Source organism: Mus caroli, unplaced genomic scaffold (assembly GCF_978045245.1).
Source record: "Mus caroli unplaced genomic scaffold, Mus_caroli_1 scaffold_7, whole genome shotgun sequence".
Taxonomy (NCBI): Eukaryota; Metazoa; Chordata; class Mammalia; order Rodentia; family Muridae; genus Mus; species Mus caroli.
The window spans coordinates 58,439,773-58,459,961 of NW_028227262.1; the positions used below are offsets into that span (position 1 = coordinate 58,439,773).

The window sequence follows — 20,189 nt, forward strand, 5'->3', positions numbered from 1 at the left end:
AAACTGATCAGGACATTCACACCCCACCCCCTAAGAGCAGTATGGATGAACCCTCGGCACCCAGAGCAGCCGGAATGTTCTTGTTTATCTGTCATATTCACTCACAACTGGCACGGTGACAAGAGGGAAAGCTTGATAACACCATCTGCACTATGTTCAGTCTGTTGTAAAAACTGGGGTTGGTCTTTCTTATCCTTCTCCAGCTAAGATAACTAAAGTCTACAGATTCAGCTGAGGCCCTAAATTTAGGGTTCAACAGACTCATGCTGGACTGCTCCTCCCTTAGTGGACCTTCAACTAGAGCAGGGTTGGTATAAATGGACCATACAAATAAATTAAACTTTTAAACATTTCAAAGAAAAAAGCCTGTGCTGGCTAGTTTTATGACAACTTGACACAAGCTAGATTTTTTTTTTTGAAAGAGAGAATTTCAATTGAGAAAAATGTCTCCAAACATTGGTCTGTGGGAATGTTTGAGGCATTTTCTTGATAGATGATTGATGTGGCATGGCCAAATTCACTGTGGGTAAGGTAATACCACACACCGGCCTATGATCCTGGGTGCTCTACAAAAGCAGGCTATGTCAGCCATGGAAACAAGCCAGTAAGCATCACTCGCTTAGGGCCTTAGCATGAGCTCCTGCCTCTAGGTCCCTTCCTTGAGTCCCTGCCCTGACTTTCTTTGATGATGGTCTGTAACATAGAAGTGTAAGCTGAGACGCTCTCCAAGGTGCTTTTGGTCGAGGTGTCTCAGGAAACCCTAACCAAGACAAAGCCTCATGTATACCCTTATTAAAAAATCTGACAGGCTTTATTTCTGATTTGTCATTTAGTGAGGCCAAGCTACATGCCAGACCACACACGACAGTGCACTCTTCTTCTCACTTCACCTGCTCCTCATAATCACCGAGTTAAACAGGTAGTGGATAGCCACAGACTGAATGCTTCTTCTAGTACACTCCCCTAAGACAGTGTGTACCTACTCTCAACCAACCAAATAAATACAGGGCTGAAACTGGCAACTACCTTAGTGCTTCTGCAACTCAAACTTACAGCTTAAGAGGAGTGCTGTGTGACACTTTGTCTACAGCTAAAGCAACATTTTAAATGCTACCTTCCACAGGGCATTCGAATGGCTTTGTTCCCAGGTGGGTGATACTGTGGCCCTTCAGATGCTCTGCTCTAGTGAATGACTTGCCACAACCTTCAACTGGGCAAGTGAACCTCCGGTCATCATCATGTTTCCTGAAACAAAAAAAATAAAAAAATGAAGGAGCAATCATTACTCACAGACTCACAGGCATGAGACTTTAGACCTGAAACAGTGTGCTCCCTCCATTCAAATGGTCAATACATTTCAGAATGTTCACACAGGGTTTGTTTAGCTGCCCCATAATCAGAAATTCTATTTTGATAGGTAGGTGGCCCCAGAGCCAGGAATGGAATAATTAGTGCTACAACAATCTAACAAGCGCTGAGCCCCAAAGGAGAGAATGAAGCAATGTGAACTCTTTGAAGTCTCTATGACCAATGTTCTTTCCAAGACACAGATGACCAGAAGACACACACAGAGCTCAGCAGCAGTAGGAAAGATCCTTGTTAAGTAAACTTGCAAACAGTCTTTTTCTAAGTAATGCCTTCACTCTGAGCATCTCAGACCCCAGTCGTGAAAACATACACAGGCCACCCACCCTCTCTGAATCTGTATAATACCAGTATCGGACCTGTGACCAAGATGGAATGAGACAACATATCGATGAACATCACGTGTACACAGACCCCTAGTTGTCAGTATCACTGCTGAAAGTTTACAAGATCACGAAGAAAAGTATTTCTACAACATTTAAAAGGAAAAAAATGTAATTGTATTGACAGGATGTTAAGTAAACCAAATCAAACTTACAGAGGAAATAACTGTTGTCAAGTGAAGAGACTTAGTGTTTTTCTTAGTTTTCTGATTTTCTAAAGCACTGACACTGAGCTGCATTTTAAACTGCCTGAAATCTGTATGTAATTCACTAAGAGTGGTCTGAGACACATAGTTCATGTGCTTTTAGAACCTAAATGCCAAATGTATGGTTCGTTTACCTTTTGTGTCTTAGAAGTTTGGACATACTGGTGAAGGTCCAGCCACAACTGTCTGAGTCACAAATAAATGGTCTTTCACCTTGTAAAAGAAAAACATGACATAGCATAGCCATGAGCACGACAGCCACCACAAAGCATGTGTCTATATGGAGGTGCACACTGCAGCTCATACCTGTGTGACTTCTCAAGTGAATTTTCAGTCGGCAGGCTTTGTCATATTGTTTATTGCACCCAGGAAAGGAGCAGGAAAAGAGCTCTTGCTCCCTGAAGTGGGCCCGATTATGGGAAAACAGGGCACTCACTGTGATGAACGTCTTCTCACAGCCTGAATGAAGAAAGCACAAGCTCAGCTCTCAGGACAAAAATCACATAGTGCAGCTCACACAATTGACAGTGGCAGTTCACAATGAACAGACAAGGAAAGCCATGATTTGGAAACCAGGTCTGCAAAGCTAGGTCCAGCCATGCTTAGCTTTCTAGAAGGCACAGAAGGTCCTGTTGCACGTGTGATATGCAACACACAGGTCACCTGTTGCAGTGTGATGTAAGATTAAGAGGTTGTCTTCCACACATAGCATTTGCTGGACACTTTTGCAGACAACTCTGCAAAAACTATGTTTGTCTTTTACAAACTCAGTTGGCAATGCTGTCTGAAACCCAAGAAATGAGCAGGACAAACTAAACACTAACCATCAAGATTTAGTCGGACACAGCTTTGCAGGGCTGCAACCATCCTACTAGCTCAGATTTTCTGTCCCTAGAGTAGGAATCTGCATCCTCCACACTTTTCAATTCCCTCCAGCTTCTGCAACTGACACCCCACATCTTACCATCTGGTTTCTCTTTATCTTTTACCCATTTATTCAGGTTGCCAGCTTCACCTCTGTTCTCACAGCCCCATCTCTAAAATACAATCACTATACAGCCCTACATAAAAGTAACAGCCCAGGAATTTCTGCCCCATCCAAAAATCCTCTTCCTTAGCCTCAAGCTGTCTGCTTTGCTATTTAGGGTATATGTGATTAGGTTAATGCGAACATTAGCATTCTCTGCCTTAGCAACAGTCCTCACCACCGGCTATCAATAGGCAAGCTCTTTCTCTCTGACTCTGTGATCTTTTCCTGAAGCCCCACGCCATTCCCACTGCCACTTCCTAGCTCATGTTGTCAAAACAACCTCTCCTTGACTGGACACGAAAAGGTGGTGTTCCCCTGCTCCTTCTCCCAGCTTCTATGGAAGCCTAAGTGAGCTGCCAGCACAAGACCCTTAAGGGCACCTCATGCTTTTAAGTGAGTGGATCCCTGTCCTTCCCAGTATGACAGAGAATGGTGCTACCTTTACTAGGGTGTGAGCAGCCATCATCATTCTTGGATTAGGAAATGACTGCATGTTTTCAATCATCAGCTTGATGATTTCTACATCAGACTCTATCAGATATTGTGTGCATGCTAGAATACAATACTAGAATCTGTTGCTTGTACAAGTTAAGTCTGGTTCTTCCTCCCAGCCCCATACAACACACAAGATATCCTTTTCAGTTGCTATACCCTACATATAATAATAATCTTCATATGAAAATAATCTAGAATGCACATTACTAGTGCAGAGTGTATAAAAATGTTAATGTGCAAGCTAGATGCTGGCTAAAAGTAAAAAGAACAGACATGATTCCAGAAACTGATTAGTCTGTCAAAAATCAGTATAAAAGACACAAAAACAGCTGTGTCACACACCGGCAGAGGCTCACCCTGATGAAGGAGCATCACTCTATTCATAATATTGGGAAGGACAGGGGTCTGATCCAATGCTTGAGGCGTCCTTGGGAGCTCTGTGTCCTCTAATCAATAGGGCTTCCAGAGAGGCTGGAGAGGGACCAGAGAAGCACCAATGTGTGCTCATTCCCTCAGTATTTTAAGGTGGCATATTTCGATTTATGTGTCTTGGACCTCTGACTCCTCTGGTATTGTTGAACGAGTAGACTGAGAAAAATAAAGTCCTGACTCAACTCTGAGAAGAGGTCACTTTCAATGGAAGCATCTTAACAAAGGTTTGTACCCTCCCCACGGATAGCTGCGATTGTGCATGCCACTTCGCTGTAGGAACCCAGAGCTTCATATCTCTAAGTACCTGAAAGGGACCTCAACACAAACACGAGAGTGTTTTTGCCTTATTCTCATTTAGATCAGGGCGCGTAAGGCCTCCACTCCGCCCTCTGCAAACCCTGCCCAAACAGCGACACGGAGTTTGGCCCTTAGGTCCAGACCCCTCCGGGTCCCGCCCGCCCCCGCAGGTCCGCGTCTCCAGCTTACCGGGGAAATCACACTTGTAGGGCCGCTCGGGCTCGAAGTGGCTGCGCTGGTGGGAGTTGAGCTTGGCGTGTGTGGGGAAGCGCTCGGCGCACACCTCGCACTTGAATAAGCTCTCCTGCTCGTGGCCCTTCATGTGCGCCTTGAGGTTGTAGACCGTGGTGAACTTCTTGCCGCAGCCGCCCACCGGGCAGCTAAAGGGACGCAGCTTGTCATGCGACTGCAGGTGCCGTTTGAGCTTGTAGGAGGTGGTGAAGGCCCAGCCGCAGCCATCCAGCGGGCACTTGAAGGGCCGCCGGCCCTGGAGGCTGCCGTGCGTCAGCAGGTGCACCTTCAACTGGTGCTTCTTGGCGAAGCTCAGCGCGCACTGCGGCTCCGGACAGCGGTAGGCCGGGGAGCCAGCGCTAGCGGCTACCGGCCCGCGGCGGGACGCAGCAGCGCTCGAGGGCTCCAGGCCCGGGGTGGTCGCGGGATGCAGGCTCGGGGCGGCTGGCGCGGGCGCCGCAGCCAGCGTGAAGACGCCGCGGTCGAAGCGCACCAGGAGGTCCTGGTTGTGGATAGTGACCGTGCCTGCCAGAGCTGCGCCGGGGGCGGCGGCCGGGACCTGTTCCGTGGGGCTCGCGCCCGAATCGGGCTCGGCCTCCTCCTGACCATGGGTGTCCGCCGCGCGCGGCACTTCCAGCAGTACCACGAAGGAGTCGCCGCCGTCGTCCGGGGGCGGCGGGCTGGGCCCCGGGGCCTCCTCTGGACGCGGCCCGGGCCCGCCATCTTCCGGGCCCCTCAGCAGCAGCAGGCGACGGCGCCCGGGACCGGCACCGAGGGACGGCCCCGCACCGCGGCGAAGTCGGCTCGGGCCACCGCCATGTTGGTCTCCGCGCGTGGCCGGGGCGGCCAGCACCGCCGGGAGGTCCATCTTAGGCCCAGCTGAGGCGTCCGAACCGCAGCCACCGGGGAAGAGCTGCCCAGCCCTGCCAGGCATGCGCGCGACACCTAGGGTCCGCCCCCCGGGAGTCTCTGTCAAAGCTGAGCGTAAACTACAGCCCAGAGTCGCATCTCGAGCTGCGCGTGCGCAGGAGCCGTGGGCGTGGGCGTGGCGCGCGAGGGCTGTCGGGACTGTAGTCACGAGGAAGCCCGGGGGGTGGGGCAGGGGCGGAGCCTCCAACTTGTCTGTGCTTTGGTTGGAGTCCCAACTTGGAAAAAGAGGGTCTTCAGATTTGGGCTCCTACTTTTGCTTCGGGGTAGCGCAAAGGAATGAAAGCTGATTGCGTTTCTTAAGAGTTCCTGTGCCCTCTGTACTGTGAAAATACGACCTAATTCAACCTGTGATTGCTAGGTGTAAGGAAACAAAGTCAAGTTTACCTGTGGCCACATGATCCAGAACTGGCACTCAGGTTTTGGATCTCTCCACTTTGCTTGTCATCTCTCTATGACCTCGCCGAAGAGCGCATCTATCTGCTGCTACTGTGCCACCGACCTGATTTGCTCTGTAGCAGGTCCTGATGGGATCCCTACCTAAACCACTAAAGACATTCCGTGTTTCCTTGATATGTGTTGCTCATTGTTCCCTGAACTCCACAACCCCCCTTGTCTCATACGGACTCATCTGGAATCACACCACTCCTGTCATCACCACTCAAATTCAAACTTATTTCACTCCTAGGTTCTCAAATAGCTAAGGAACCTGTCTTCAGCCCCCCCCCCCCCTTTACCCAACTGTCTCCCTGCCCCCACCCCATTCCAGTCCTTTCTGCCTCCAGCCTGTTTTCTGTAGCACAGGCTTTAGTCTTTTGAAAGTTCAAATACTATTAAAACTTTGCCAACCTGCCATTTGCACCTACACTGGTTTACCCCCATTTCCCACCAATCTGCCCCTTAAAATGCAAGGGCATCTCCCTCCCCCTGTGTCTCCCTGAAGATGGATGGAAATATGTCTACACAAAAACTACTTGCTTGCTTATAGTAATCTTTTTTTTTAATTTTTAATATTTTTATTACATATTTTCCTCAATTACATTTCCAATGCTATCCCAAAAGTCCCCCATAGCGCCCCCCCACTTCCCTACCCACCCATTCCCATTCTTTTGGCCCTGGCATTCCCCTATATTGGGGCATATAAAGTTTGCAAGTCCAATGGGCCTCTCTTTCCAGTGATGGCCGACTAGGCCATCTTTCGATACATATGCAGCTAGAGACAAGAGCTCCGGGGTTCTGGTTAGTACATCATGTTGTTCCAACAATAGGGTTGCAGATCCCTTTAGCTCCTTGGATACTTTCTCTAACTTCTCCATTGGGAGCCCTGTGATACATCCAATAGCTGACTGTGAACATCCACTCCTGTGTTTGCTAGGCCCCGGCATCGTCTCACAAGAGACAGCTAAATTTGGGTCCTTTAAGCAAACTCTTGCTAGTGTATGCAATGGTGTCAGCGTTTAGAAGCTGATTATGGGATGGATCCCTGGATACGGCAGTCTCTAAATGGTCCATCCTTTCATCACAGCTACGAACTTTGTCTCTGTAACTCCTTCCCTGGGTGTTTTGTTCCCAATTCTAAGAAGGGGCACAGTGTCCACACTTTGGTCTTCATTCTTCTTGAGTTTCATGCGTTTAGCAAATTGTATCTTATATCTTGGGTATCCTAAGTTTTGGGCTAATATCCACTTATCAGTGAATACATATTGTGTGAGTTCTTTTGTGATTGTGTTACTTCACTCAAGATGATGCCCTCCAGGTCCATCCATTTGGCTAGGAATTTCATAAATTCATTCTTTTTAATAGCTGAGTAGTACTCCATTGTGTAAATGTACCATAATTTCTGTATCCATTCCTCTGTTGAGGGACATCTGGGTTCTTTCCAGATTCTGGCTATAATAAATAGGGCTGCTATGAACATAGTGGAGCATGTGTCCTTTTTACCGGTTGGGACATCTTCTGGATATATGCCCAGGAGAGGTATTGCTGGATCCTCCAGTAGTACTATGTCCAATTTTCTGAGGAACTGCCAGACTGATTTCCAGAGTGGTTGTACAAGCTTGCAATCCCACCAACAATGGAGGAGTGTTCCTCTTTCTCCACATCCTCGCCAGCATCTGCTGTCACCTGAATTTTTCATCTTAGCCATTCTGACTGGTGTGAGGTGGAATCTCAGGGTTGTTTTGATTTGCATTTCCCTGATGATTAAGGATGTTGAACATTTTTTCAGGTGCTTCTCTGCCATTCGGTATTCCTCAGGTGAGAATTCTTTGTTCAGTTCTGAGCCCCATTTTTAATGGGGTTATTTGACTTTCTGGAGTCCACCTTCTTGAGTTCTTTATATATATTAGATATTAGTCCCTTATCTGATTTAGGATAGGTGAAGATCCTTTCCCAATCTGTTGGTGGTTTTTTTGTCTTTTTGATGGTGTCTTTAGCCTTGCAGAAGCTTTGTAGTTTCATGAGGTCCCACTTGTCAATTCTCGATCTTACAGCACAAGCCATTACTGTTCTATTCAATTGGATTGGAGCAGAAGCTGTGTTCCACTCACCAGAAGTCTTAAGATCCTGTGGCTGGTGTTGTGGGTAGCTGGCGAGTGTCAGCCGACCCTGCGCCCTAGCTACCCCGGTGCTTTTCTGACCGGAAGAGGCTTGTGGCCCTACGTAGGCCGGATTTCTGCCTCCCCAACCAAAGCAGTCTCAGGTCCCGCGTGATTGGACTGGAGCAGAAGCTGTGTTCCACTCACCAGCAGTCTCAAAATCCTGTGGCGGGGGTCGTGGGTAGCTGGCGGGTGTCAGCCGACCCTGTGCTCTAGCTACGCTGGTGCTGGTCCGGCCGGATGAGGCCTGTGGCCCTCGCTTATAGTAATCTTTGTTACAACAACTCGCCAGGGGAAACAATGCAAGTGTTCATTGTCAGATGAATATATATTCATACAGTGGAATATTTTTGAGCAATAACAGAGTTTTGCAAGTTATGTCATGACCAAACCTATGAAAAATATTTCAGCCACAAAAGAGAATGTGCAATAATGCCATTTATATGAAATGTCTAGAAGAGCTAAGTTATACAGACAGTAGATTAGTGGGAGAAGAGGAATAAGGGCTAGCCTCTAATAGGGGTGGGTTCTCCAAGGAGCAAAAGTTTTTGGAATTAAAAGTGTTGATTGAACAGCACATCTGGTATACAAAAGCTACTGACAACAAATGACAGCAATGACTCTTCTGTATGCTTCTATTAAAAATACATTTAAAAATGAGCACAGAAATAGGAAAAGCACATCTGTTTGTGAAAAACCTTACCTGTCTGTATATGTGCTTATGCACTCTGTGATGGTTTGTATATGCTCAGGCCAGGAAGTGCACTATTAGAAGGTGTGAACCCATTGAAGTAGGTGTGTCACTGTGGGTGTGGGCTATAAGACCCTCCTCCTAGCTGCCTGGAAGTCAGTATTCTGCTAGCAGTCTTCAGATGAAGATGTAGAACTCTCTGCTCCTTCTGTACCATGCCTGCCTGGATGCTGCCATGTTCCTGCCTTGATGATAATAGACTGAAGCTCTTATCCCGTAAGCCAGCTCCAATTAAATGTTGTCCTTATAAGAGTTGCCTTGATCATAGTGTCTGTTTACAGCAGTAAAGCCCTAACTAAGACAGAAATTGGTACCAGGGCCTGGGGTGTTACTGTGATAGGCGTAGCCATGGTTTTGTTTGGAAGAATGTGGATTTGGGGACTTTGGATTTTGAAAGCCATGTAGTGCTTTAAATGGAGTTTAATGAGCTATCCTAGTAGGAATATGGAAGACGTTGTTGCTGTGAGTGATTTCAACTGTGCAGACCTGGCCCAAGAGGTTTCAGGGGAGAAGACCTCAGTATGTGGCCTAGAGACTGTTTTTGTAGTATTTTGGTGAAGAACGTGGCTGCTTTTGGCCCTTGTCTGAAGAGTCTGCCTGAGGCTAAGGTGAAGAGACTCAGATTAAGTGCATTGACAAAGTCTCAGAAATGCCCATTATAGACTTTGTTCTCTGGTTAAGTCTCATGAAGAGCGTTTTGAATAAGCATAGCAAGCTTAGAAAGGGAAAACATAAAAAATATGATTTGAGTATTAAAGGGGCTCCAGGAAGTGAAATGAAAGTGAAATTTCTTTTCTAGAAAGATCCTTGATGCCATCTCCATGGTGAGGTGATGAAAGGGGTTTTGAGTAGGTTCCCTTTGGCACTATCGAGTTTGTAGTTAGGTGTGTGTGTGTGCACGTGCACACACGTGCGCACACACATAGGACAACTTAACAATAGTTCACTCCTTCCACTGTGTAGATTGGGGGTTTAACTCGGGTCATTGGGCATGGTAGCAGGTGCCTTTAAGCACTGATCCAGCTCAATGACTCTAGTGTTTTAGATCACAAACAAGTATTTTAGAAATTAAATTCTAGATTTAGACACTATTTTCCTACTATAGAAAATGTTTTGATAGTTCATTTAAAACTTAAAGATAGAATTATAATGTGATCCCCATAGTTAGAGTTCTAGATGCCGACCCAAGAGCTGAAAGGCCTTGGGTAGATAAATGCACATCTGGCCCACAGCAGGATTTACAGGAACCCACAAGCCCTTCAGTGGCTGAAGGGCTAAGCAAATGTGGTTCATCATACAGAGTTTGTGGAAGGGCATTTTGCTATATGCTGCCATGTGGAAGAACTCAAGGACATGACACAATGGGTGAGTAAACCAATCACAGAAGGATAAGTGCTATATGACTCTACATCTGTGAGGTCTCTGGAGCACACAATACAATAGGGTGAAAGTAAACTGATGAGTACCAGAGACTGAGGAGGGGGTAGTGTCAGCTTGGGGTGATGAAAAGCTGGCTCCTAGACCTGGGTCAGAACTGCCACATAGCACCATGGGGTGCTTCAGGCCACTGAATTACATCCTAGAACTTAGTGTGAAGTGGAAACTTAAGGGTTCTTTGGAAAATCAGTTGTGTTGGATGGTGTTTTGCTGGGGCAAACATGTGAAAGACTGTTTTTCTGAAGTGGACACAGGTGAAAAGACTAAGATAAACTTGTACAGGGCCATTTGACTAACACAGACACAGGTGAAAATATGTTCTGCTAAAATAAGCATGTGAAAGGACATGTGATAAAAGATTCTTTGCTAACAACATGCATGTATTGGTCCGCCTTACATTGCATAGTTGAGCAGCATTTGTGAGGACTCCATAGAGAGAAATGCACCAAAAAACTTCTGGTGGTGTGCTGAAGTTTCTTGCAGTTTCTGAAGACTGAGTAATTGGCAGAGTAATGTCAGCTGAGACAGACCCATGTGCTAAGACAAGACCCATGGAGGACATGAGATGTTTAGAGGGTATAAATAGGACTCGATGGACAATGACAGAGGCTGAGCTAGGCTTGCTTATGGAGCTAGCTATACAATGCCTGTTGGAATCTTTGCTGATCTTTGATTCTCTGAGAGAGGCACAGCTGAGAACTTTCCCTGGTGCCCCTCTGGATCCCTCCTACTGACTTGTGCAGAGGATGAGGCCTGATTGTCTCTGCTAGGTAGTGCCACTGCTGCTGATTCCTGTTTGCTATCCTGACTCTACCAAACTGGACTGCTGGTGTATCTAAGTGGATCAAGCTGCTGCTGCTGACCTGTGAACTGAACTGCCAATTTCAAGACAACACAGATTTGAATTGCTCTAAAGAACTTTTAAAACAGGTGCACGTCCCCCATATCCTTTCTTTTCCACTACCTCTGGTGGGTGGTGGGCTAAAAGGGAGGTTAAAGCATTTAAGAACCATCATTAAAAATAGGCATTTAAAAAAAAATTAAGTTACAGTTGTGTGTTTTACCTCAAATGCAAGAAAAAAAAAAGAAAACATGTTGGAAAGCAGTGGATAGCATGTTGACATTATTCTCTCCTGTGTTCTCTGCCTTTTCAAGAGTATCTTAGTAATTTTTAGGACACCTGTCATTGGGTGGATTCAAGCTCTCGGGTTTGCCAGGAGTCGTCTTGCCTGCTCTGCGCTGCACACTCTCGTCTGTGGTTTGTCTAGACCTCCTCACCCAGGTCTCCTGCTGCCTTCTGCTGTACCTCATCCTCTCTTAAGAATGCTTTTTCTTCTTCCAAGTTGGGATGCTCAGGTCCTGGCTCCAGCCAGGCTCAGGAAAGCCACTGTGGTTTTCAGGCAGGGATATGACACACTGTTGCTGCACTTTGCAAGGATCTCCACAGGAGTATAATTAGGCTGAGATTGGAGGCAGGGAACCTATATAGAGGCCAATGAGAAACCTGAGCAAGATTGGCCTCATGGGCAATAGAGGAAGCCAATCAGATCAGTGCCCATTCTACTCCACCCAGAGTAGACTGAGCCTTGCCTATCCATTCTACTGTGTTGGGGGACATTTCAGTATCACCCCACAAAATGGTAGCTTGTTTTCAAATGCTACTACATGTACTTATCTGTTCAACTAAATTTTATTTTACTCTCTCTCTCTCTCTCTCTGTGTGTGTGTGTGTGTGTGTGTGTGTGTGTGTGTGTGTACTAAATATGTGCTCTACCATTGAGCCTCCACCAACTTCTAGAAGAATTGCATTTTTATAAATAAACATGTTCCTGGCTTTTAGGGGAAGAGTGGAATAGGCCTAGCCTAAATCTATATGTAACTTTAATCTCATTATATTTCAGTTACACATATGAAATAGAACTAAATTTACTTTACATGAATTAAAATGTCAAAATTTACAATTCAGTTTCTTGTTCACACTAGCCACATCTGAATACTGGACATGTGAGTTATCCATCCTATCCGAAGACAAGAGATCCAGGTAATGTGGCTCTGCTGTGCATATTTGGAATCTGAGACTTAGAGGCCCTGGTCCCTCACTGAAGGATGTCTGGTTCCTTTTTGATTTAGGAAAATCTTTATTTAACGCAAGAAACATAGACCAAAATGCCAGAAAGCCGATTTTGACCTCTACTATGGCTGCAGATGGGCTAAAGGCTTATTCCAAAGCTGTGAAGGGAGGTTAGGGGACCTTTAAAAGTGGAGCTAGGGGGAGGGCTTTAGGCTACTGGAACACACCCTTGAGGGATTGGAGGACTTGGGTCCAAGCATCTCTTCTTTCTTCCTGGCTCATAGTGTGATTTTGCTCTGCCATGTGCTCCCTGCCATTGCCACTTGGCATTGTTGCCAGAGGCTCAAAGCAACACGACTTCCTTATCTTGGGTGGGAACATCCAGAATGGTCAGCAAAAAAAAAAAAAAAAAAAAAAAAAAAAAAAAAAAAAAACCCTTTTCTCTTTGTAAGTTAACTGCCTCTTAGCCCTGCCTCAGTTTAGGGGACAACACAGCAGGAGAGTTGGCCTGATGAAGATTGAAAAGAGGGCACAGGGCATGGTAGTGGGAAGGGGCCTAAAAGATGGGTATTGGGGGATAGGAGGCATTATAAAGTAGTGGTAACTTCCAGGGGGAGGGGGAGGAAGTACAGCTACCCAACTTTCTTGCTAGGTGTCCTGCTTCAGAGGCAAGGCTGGTGTAGGTCTGGTTGGATTGCAGGCCATGGGAAAGGTATAAGAACCCAGCTTACGGCTAATGCAACTCCTGCAGGATTCCAGATCCACCCAGGGACCTCTGGAGTTGTTGGTTCTGTTTTTCATGGTCACACAATTGTCTTTTCTCCACATGTTGCAGCAGCACCTGGCCACTTTGCCTCAGAGACTCTGTTATCCACTCTTTCTAGCCCAGTCTGTGCCATGTGTTTGGCTCTACTCTAGTCTTTATTTCCTGTCTATCTTCCCCCATACTCCTCAGCAGCAAGGACTTGGTGTGAGCACTTTGTGAACCCATGAGAGAATGCCAGGTTCTCTGAGGAACCGGAAGTGATGGATGACATAGACAAGGGACGGCTGGGTAACAGTGCGTGGACAGTAGTAGATAGGAGACTGAACAGCACATTTAGAAGTCACAGAGACTATTGTGAAGCAGGTGCCAGCTTGGCCAGCATTCAAGGTTCCTTCCTATCCAAGCTGGAGTCTACTCTTACAGGCCTGTTCGTGAACAAGATGTACCCTGCCCTCAAACCAGTGGTCAAAGACAAGCGCCTTCACCTTGATAGGCCTCTGTGGTTTACTATGTGGGACACGAAGAGTGCCATGCAGGGATGCAGTGGGGTGGGAGAGGGTGATGAGCTGCGAGGGGAGGGCAGCTCATCACCCTCCCCTCGGAAGGTGATGAGGGGAAGGAGGGGATCAAGAGGACCCTCGCTCTTCTCAGGGCCGCAGGGCCTGCTGTAGCACTTGTTCATCTGCCACCTCATGGGGAAGCGTCACCACCAGGCCACTGTTCTCCTGCATTGTCTGGCAGATGATCTCATAGGCCTTGGGGTTTCCAGACCAGCAGCGTCGTGCCACCTGCAGAAGCCGAACACATAGCATTGGTATCAAGATCACAGGGATCTATCTTCACATGGTGTCCTGCCTCCCAAACTCTGTCCATTTCTACTTGGGGATTTCAGAGCCTCCTTTGTGTCTACCCAGCTCAGAACCTCTGCTCTCTTACCTGGAACATATAAGTGATGAATCCTCTTTTCAATCTGAAACCAGCCCTATCTCCCACCCCGAAGAATGACCAACCTGACATTTATAGAGGGCACTGCCTGGTCAGAATGAGCCCATCCCTAGAACTCATTCATCCTTTCTCCTTTCAGAATCCTCATCACCAGCCGCATCACCATCCTCATCCTTGGCCTGCTTCCTCCCTTGAGCCTGGTCTGTCCTAAGTGATGGCCATGGAGCCTTCCCATCAAGCTGCCACCAACCATTACCAAGCTACCCCCTGACCTATATCCATACCATTGACAGTGGGGTCTCCTAAGAGGAAACCCTATATCTTACTGCAACTCCTAGTGTCAAGATGAGGAGCCCTGATTCCTGCTGAAGTGCTGAAGTTAGTGGGTCCTGGTGAGTGTCCCTATCAGAGCCTCCCTGCCTGCACCTGCCTCTGGGTACAACCTCTGTCATCCAGAGCTACAGTCTGCACTCTGATCCTTTGCTCTGGAATTCCTTCTCAGCTTGCTCACACCCTATATACCTTTTTTCATCGTTACCTGACCTCCATTCTCTGGTTGACCAATCTGGGCTGTTTGAGATGTGGTTTGGGAGAGGAATCTGCCCCATTTCCCCTTCAGGATGCTGTGCTACTGCAAAGATGGACCATAATGGCAGTACTGAAGGTTTATCTAGCTTCTAAAATGTGGTTTATCTAGCTTCTTTGGCTGCCTTCAAAAGTGGCAGTGAGGGTTGGTGTAACTGTTGGGCACAGGCCAAGCCCACCCAGCACAGCAACACCAAGCAGTGAAAGATGAGCCTTAAAAGGGAGATCTTGGCATCAGAGTACAGCAAAATGATTGGGGTGAGCATGCCTGAGGCACTGGATTCCATCGCAGCCCCCACCAGTGCAGGGGATGCTTCAGGAGGCAGGACTGAGCCCACCAGGGTCCATCTGCATGCACAGAAGCTATACTGCAGGGTGAGACCAGAGACAAGGATAACCAAAGGAAAGTGTGGAAAAACAGTTAGGAAGGGATGGTGAAAGGGGAGCCCTGGGGTCTAGAGAGATGGCTCAGCAGTCAAGAGCATTGGCTGCTCTTCCAGAGGACCTAGGTTCAGTTCCCAGCATCCACATGGTGGTTCACAACAGTATCTCCAGTTTCAAGGGATCTGATGCCCTCTTCTGACCCTTGAGGGTATGAGACACACACAGTACACACACACACACACACACACACACACACACACACACACACACACACTCAAATAAAAATAAGCCTTTTAAAAAAGAGGGAGCCCTGGAAGGGCTTGGGATGGAGTCCTTACTGGGGAAGGGCAAGAACCGCAGTACAGACTTCCAACCTGGATAAGCAGAGCCATGTAGGAGAGGGGGTAGCGAGGAGCTGAAAAGTTCAGGGGGACTTACACCATTGGAGACATCCCAGCTGAGCATCATCCTGGCTTTCTGCTCAGCCTCTGCAGTTCCATCTAGAACAAGGCCAAATCCCCCATTGATGACCTCACCCCTGCAAGAGACAGAACAGTTCCCAGCTAACTCGCTGTGTCAACTTGCCTGGAGCAGGAATGCTTGCATGACTTCAGGCACCAGAATCAGGGAAGCCTTGTCATAATGACCTCTACCTCATAAAGCCATGTGGCCAGCAGAACAGAGCAGCTACATCCTGGCTTCTCAGATAATTATGCTTCTGAGTCGGTCTTTACCACTTCATGTATCTTCCCAAGAACCCCCCTTCCCCACACCTCCCCCCTCCCCCATCACCTTGTGCTTGATGCCTGTTTGTCCATCAGAATGGGAAACAATCTTTCTCATTGTACTCAGGCTGTGTACATGCTGGCCAAGTGCTCTGGTGCTGAGCTACATACACCCTGGTCTCCAATAGTGTTCAAAGAAGGGAGGGAGGTTGTTTCACAGGGCTCACAGAAGCGGTGATAAAGAATAGATGGGCACACACGAAGGCTGGCTGAAAGCTGCCGCACCCCACGTGGGCTGCTAGTTGCCCAGATGACTGACTGCCCAGAGGCTACCTGAGCTTGTCTGGTCTGTAAAATGATATGAAGTCTACCCACATGCCATCCTTTCCTATAGAAATAGCCCAGAAAAGACTTTGCTAAGGTACAGTTGTTCCCACTCAGTGACTTGACTGAATGGCCATGTCCTGCAGACATAGTCTGGAGCCCATGAAACTGCAGCCAACTGGTGCCAAGGGGACACACAGCACACAAGCTGTCACCAACCAGACACTCCAAAAGAGGGAGTACGACGAGGCCAAGGCCATGGAGTGAGCTAAACTTGACACACAGCTGTGGTTGGTGACCTTGCACAGGAAAGAGCCTCTCAACAGCACACTAGGAGACAGTCCAGGAAGTGGAGAAGCAAGTCAAGAAGCCTGAGGGCAAACAGCTTAGACTCTTAGATTCTGCCAAACAAGGAAGAAAATAAAGCCACAGAACTGGGTGTGGTTTGTTCTTGGAGAAGCAACATCGGTGAGCCAGGTCCTTTGGCCCCTTTGGCGGTGCTGGGTCCCATATCCTCCCTGCCGAATTCCCAGACCATCTGCTGTTTGTCTTGTGAGGCTTGGGGTGAGTTTCAGTCTCTTTAACAGTCACACTCATCCCCTCTCCCGCACACCATAACCAGGGAGCTCTTCTCTGTGCTGTTTTTCTCCAGCTAGGACATGCACTATGGTCACATTTTCCATTAATTAAAGCCACCTGACTGAGTTGCAGCTAAGAATTTTAGTCTTGGTGGGCACGAGGCCAAGCCAGATGTCTGAATGTACTGGGAAGCTGGTTAATGGAAGGACTTGGCTCTTCAGGACAGAGAGGCTTGCCTGGATCCAGCTCATACTCGCCCCCTACGCCCCTCCCCCTCCTCTGTGTGTGTGTCTGTGTGTATATGTGTGTCTTTCTCACAGGCCATAGTGCCCCTGACTGCTGAGAGCAGCCAGGGCTCCAGCTTTGAGCAGCTCTGGGAATCCCAGACAAGACACTTTCTTAGCAGAGGCAAACCCTCTGAGCCTCAATTTCTTCATCTGTAAAGCCTATGTTTTTTCTTCGATTCTGAGACAGAGAATACTGAAAGAAATCGGTGAATACTGCCACATAGACCTTGTCTGAGGAATCTCAGTTAATATTTTCAGCAGCAGAGGAGTGGCCAATGCCAATCAGAATGAGTCCCCTAGAATTTGGATGTTAAATGCTTGCTTGTGGGAGGTGGTAGAACTTTTAAGGGGCAGGGTCTCATGGGAGGTCTTCAAGTCATTGAGAAGTGCCTTTATATGAGATCCTGGCCTCTTCTTTTCCCTGTCATGAATGAATGGTTCTGTCTGCATTCCTAGAGGCTCTTGTCATACTGTGCTGCCTATATGCAGTGTGGTCAACTGACCATGAACTGTAACCTGTGAAGCTGTGAGCCAGAGAAGCCTTTCCTCTTGACAAGCTGGGGATTTCTACTGTCACAGGAACAGAAAGATGATCAACTCAGAGACAATCATAGAGACCCCAATGACCCTGCCCTGGCGTTGGCTGGAAAGTGACCTGTGTGAATAGCTATAAGAGTGGGAGAGTGGGAAGTCTAGAATCTGTTGTCCTGGCAACCATGCATTCCTACTCTTTAAACAGAGATAGTTATAGTGGGAATGGGAACATGGAAACGAATGTGGCTGTTACTCATGCTGACCTTTGTGTCCTATATGATAGGTACAGGACAAACTGCTGGAGTTGCTTTATGTAAGTCTCCCTCTCAGCTCACATGAGGAATGTATTCACACAAAGCCCTCAATGGAACAAGTGGTCAGAGACCTAAGTCCAAGAACTGCAGGCCCCCAGACCTGCCCCTGCCCCAAGAGGACCCCATGTTCTCCATATCAGCCCACAGCCTGCTTTCTGATGTTTTCTTACCAGCCTACACCCCCTCCATTGTGAAGTGCAACCCAGGTGGCACCACGACAGGCATCTCCCACGAAGTTCTGCACGGCCATGTCTACAGAAAAAAGGAAGCATGTGCCATCATTCATTGCATTAGGTGGTGCTGAGGGCCAGGCAGGCTTATGCTAATTCTTGGGACTGAAGAACAATGTGTCAGGGAAGTGGGGGAACAGAGACAGGGGAGTCTAGAAACAGAGGAAGCAGGAGAAATGGACAAAGTCACGACAGCTACACTCTCTAGCACTGAATTCTCGTCCATGCCCAGGGCAGGGATTGCAAAGAAATGACACTTTCTGACTCCATCAGAGAAGTGAGTTCCCTACGTTGGCAACGGGACTTGAGAGGTGACCCCCTCAGCAAATGAATGTGCTGTCTCTTTAAATGCTTGTAGCTCCCCTGCAAGTAGTTTTGCTTCCGATAAAGCTTTCCAGAGAGATCCAGAAGTCACTCTGACTCAAGTTTTTAGATGACTTAGATAAATTTGCTTATTATCACACTCAGCTCTCTACCCAGGAGGCATTCCTGCTCAACATTTTTTTTTCTTTTTTGACTAAGCAATGTCTGAAGATGCGTGAACTCCAACTGAGCATGCTTAGTTGAGAAGTGTCTTCCTATACGAACATGCACACGACTCTGGCTTTCTTTACTAGGGACAGTGCTTTGGCAGTGTGCTGGCTACAAGTAACTAGCCACTCACTATTTCAGTCCTAGTTTTGGTTTTCCTCAGCTGCTTTGCTGCAGCAGAAGTGAGCCCATCATTAATGAACAGCCACATAGCCAGGAAGTTATGGAGCCAGGCCCCGTGGTGAAGCAAAACCCCTTCCAGTTGCCTTCTAAGCATCTAATGTGTTGAAGGACAGACGAGAGTAGGCCTGTGAAAGTTGCCATTTTGCCATCCTGGAGACACAGGCATAAAACTGCAGCTTCCTCCTTTAACTCTTTAATCCCCCTCTCACCCCAAATTCTCACAGAGATCATGGAACCTAGGATCTCCCACTCCTGGTGCTGGGTAAGGAAGAAGAGGAGGAGGGAGAAGAAGAAAAAGAAGAAGAGGGAAAAGAAGAGAAGGAAGAGGAAGAAGAGAAGGAGGAGGAAGAGGAGGAGGAGGAAGAAGAGGAGGAGGAGGAAGAGGAGGAGAAGGAGAAAGAGGAGGAGGAGGAAGAGGAGGAAGAGGAGGAGGAGAAAGAGGAGGAGGAGGAGGAGGAGGAAGAGGAGGAGGAGAAAGAGGAGGAGGAGGAGGAGGAAGAGGAGGAGGAGAAAGAGGAGGAGGAGGAGGAGGAGGAGGAGGAAGAGGAGGAGGAGGAGGAGGAGGAAGAGGAGGAGAAAGAGGAGGAGGAGGAAAGTCTGTAGCCCAGAACCTGGAAGACAGGAAATCTCCTTCCTCCCTCTGAGATGAGGCCTCTCTATGTTACCCAGGATGCTACTAATTCTTAAGCTTAAACCACACTGCCCTATCCCAGTCAGCTGCCAGAACTGCTGGGACTATGGGTGTGTACCTCCTCAGCTGGCTAACGTTAAGTGACAAAAATCCTTTGGTCTTCCTCACCTGCGCAGAAGGCAGAACCGTCATAAATATTCGAAGTCTCCCTGAAGGGGCTGTCAGTGCCACTCACATCATGGTGGTCACGGCTCAGGACCACTGGTGCCTGCAGAGGGCAGGGAAGGGTATATGAGTTTGTAATGTCTACCAGGCTTGCAGGCATGAGGCAGAAAATGAAAGGGGGGCACTCCAGATATCATTTGGATTTACCCACCTTGAAAATGGGCCCACTCTAGCGAGAATAAACACCTGAAGCTTTTGGTGGGTTCCTGTGTACCAGCTGGCATTAGTGTGATACACCAGCATGAGATCACACGCCTTCACAAGACCCTATCCAGATAATAGGACTGCTAACACGCTCACTTTGTAAATGACATGACAGAGGCACAGAAAGGCTAAGGGACTTGGCTTATACCAAAGAGCTTGACAGATGGTAAGCTGGGGTATAAACCTGTACATGCTATATCAAGTCTGGGCTCCACCCTTGAGAAGTTTGGTCCCTGAGAGGAAAGGGGCTAGAAGACAGCCTTAGGTGTGTGGGTGTAGGTGTGGATAGGCATAGATAGGAGGTGTCCCCTTGTGACCTGGGAAGCAGGGGTCTGGACTAAACTCCCTGTGAGATGTCAAGGAGGCTATCTCCCCTCCCTGGGCCTTGACTAACTGGGCTAGGTAATTGCCGGGGGCAATTTGATCTGCTAGAGTCTGTGAGGACAACCCATTTGGTGAAATTAGTCACACGTGCAAACAGTGCTCCCTCTATTCTAAAGATTTCAGGACCCCCAGGGAC

At 47.8% G+C, this 20,189-nt stretch overlaps 2 protein-coding genes across 3 annotated transcripts in view; both read right to left on the bottom strand.

The window, feature by feature from the left end:
- The window catches only part of Zxdc (ZXD family zinc finger C), a 33,809-nt gene extending 28,357 nt beyond the window's left edge, over positions 1–5,452 (bottom strand). For both annotated transcript variants that reach the window (XM_021164787.2, XM_085840320.1), the window contains exons 1-4: positions 4,398–5,452; positions 2,261–2,413; positions 2,089–2,167; positions 1,115–1,245 (exon numbers count right to left, since the gene is read on the bottom strand). In XM_021164787.2, the coding sequence (XP_021020446.2) occupies positions 1,115–1,245; positions 2,089–2,167; positions 2,261–2,413; positions 4,398–5,373 (1,339 nt within the window). In that variant the 5' untranslated portion in view covers positions 5,374–5,452. The remainder of the gene's footprint in view (positions 1–1,114; positions 1,246–2,088; positions 2,168–2,260; positions 2,414–4,397) is intronic.
- A 6,817-nt stretch (positions 5,453–12,269) lies between these two features.
- Positions 12,270–20,189, bottom strand: part of Uroc1 (urocanate hydratase 1) — a 29,239-nt gene continuing 21,319 nt past the window's right edge. The window contains exons 17-20 of the mRNA XM_085840326.1: positions 19,409–19,508; positions 17,836–17,917; positions 15,341–15,440; positions 12,270–13,776 (exon numbers count right to left, since the gene is read on the bottom strand). Of these exons, the coding sequence (XP_085696452.1) occupies positions 13,636–13,776; positions 15,341–15,440; positions 17,836–17,917; positions 19,409–19,508 (423 nt within the window). The 3' untranslated portion in view covers positions 12,270–13,635. The remainder of the gene's footprint in view (positions 13,777–15,340; positions 15,441–17,835; positions 17,918–19,408; positions 19,509–20,189) is intronic.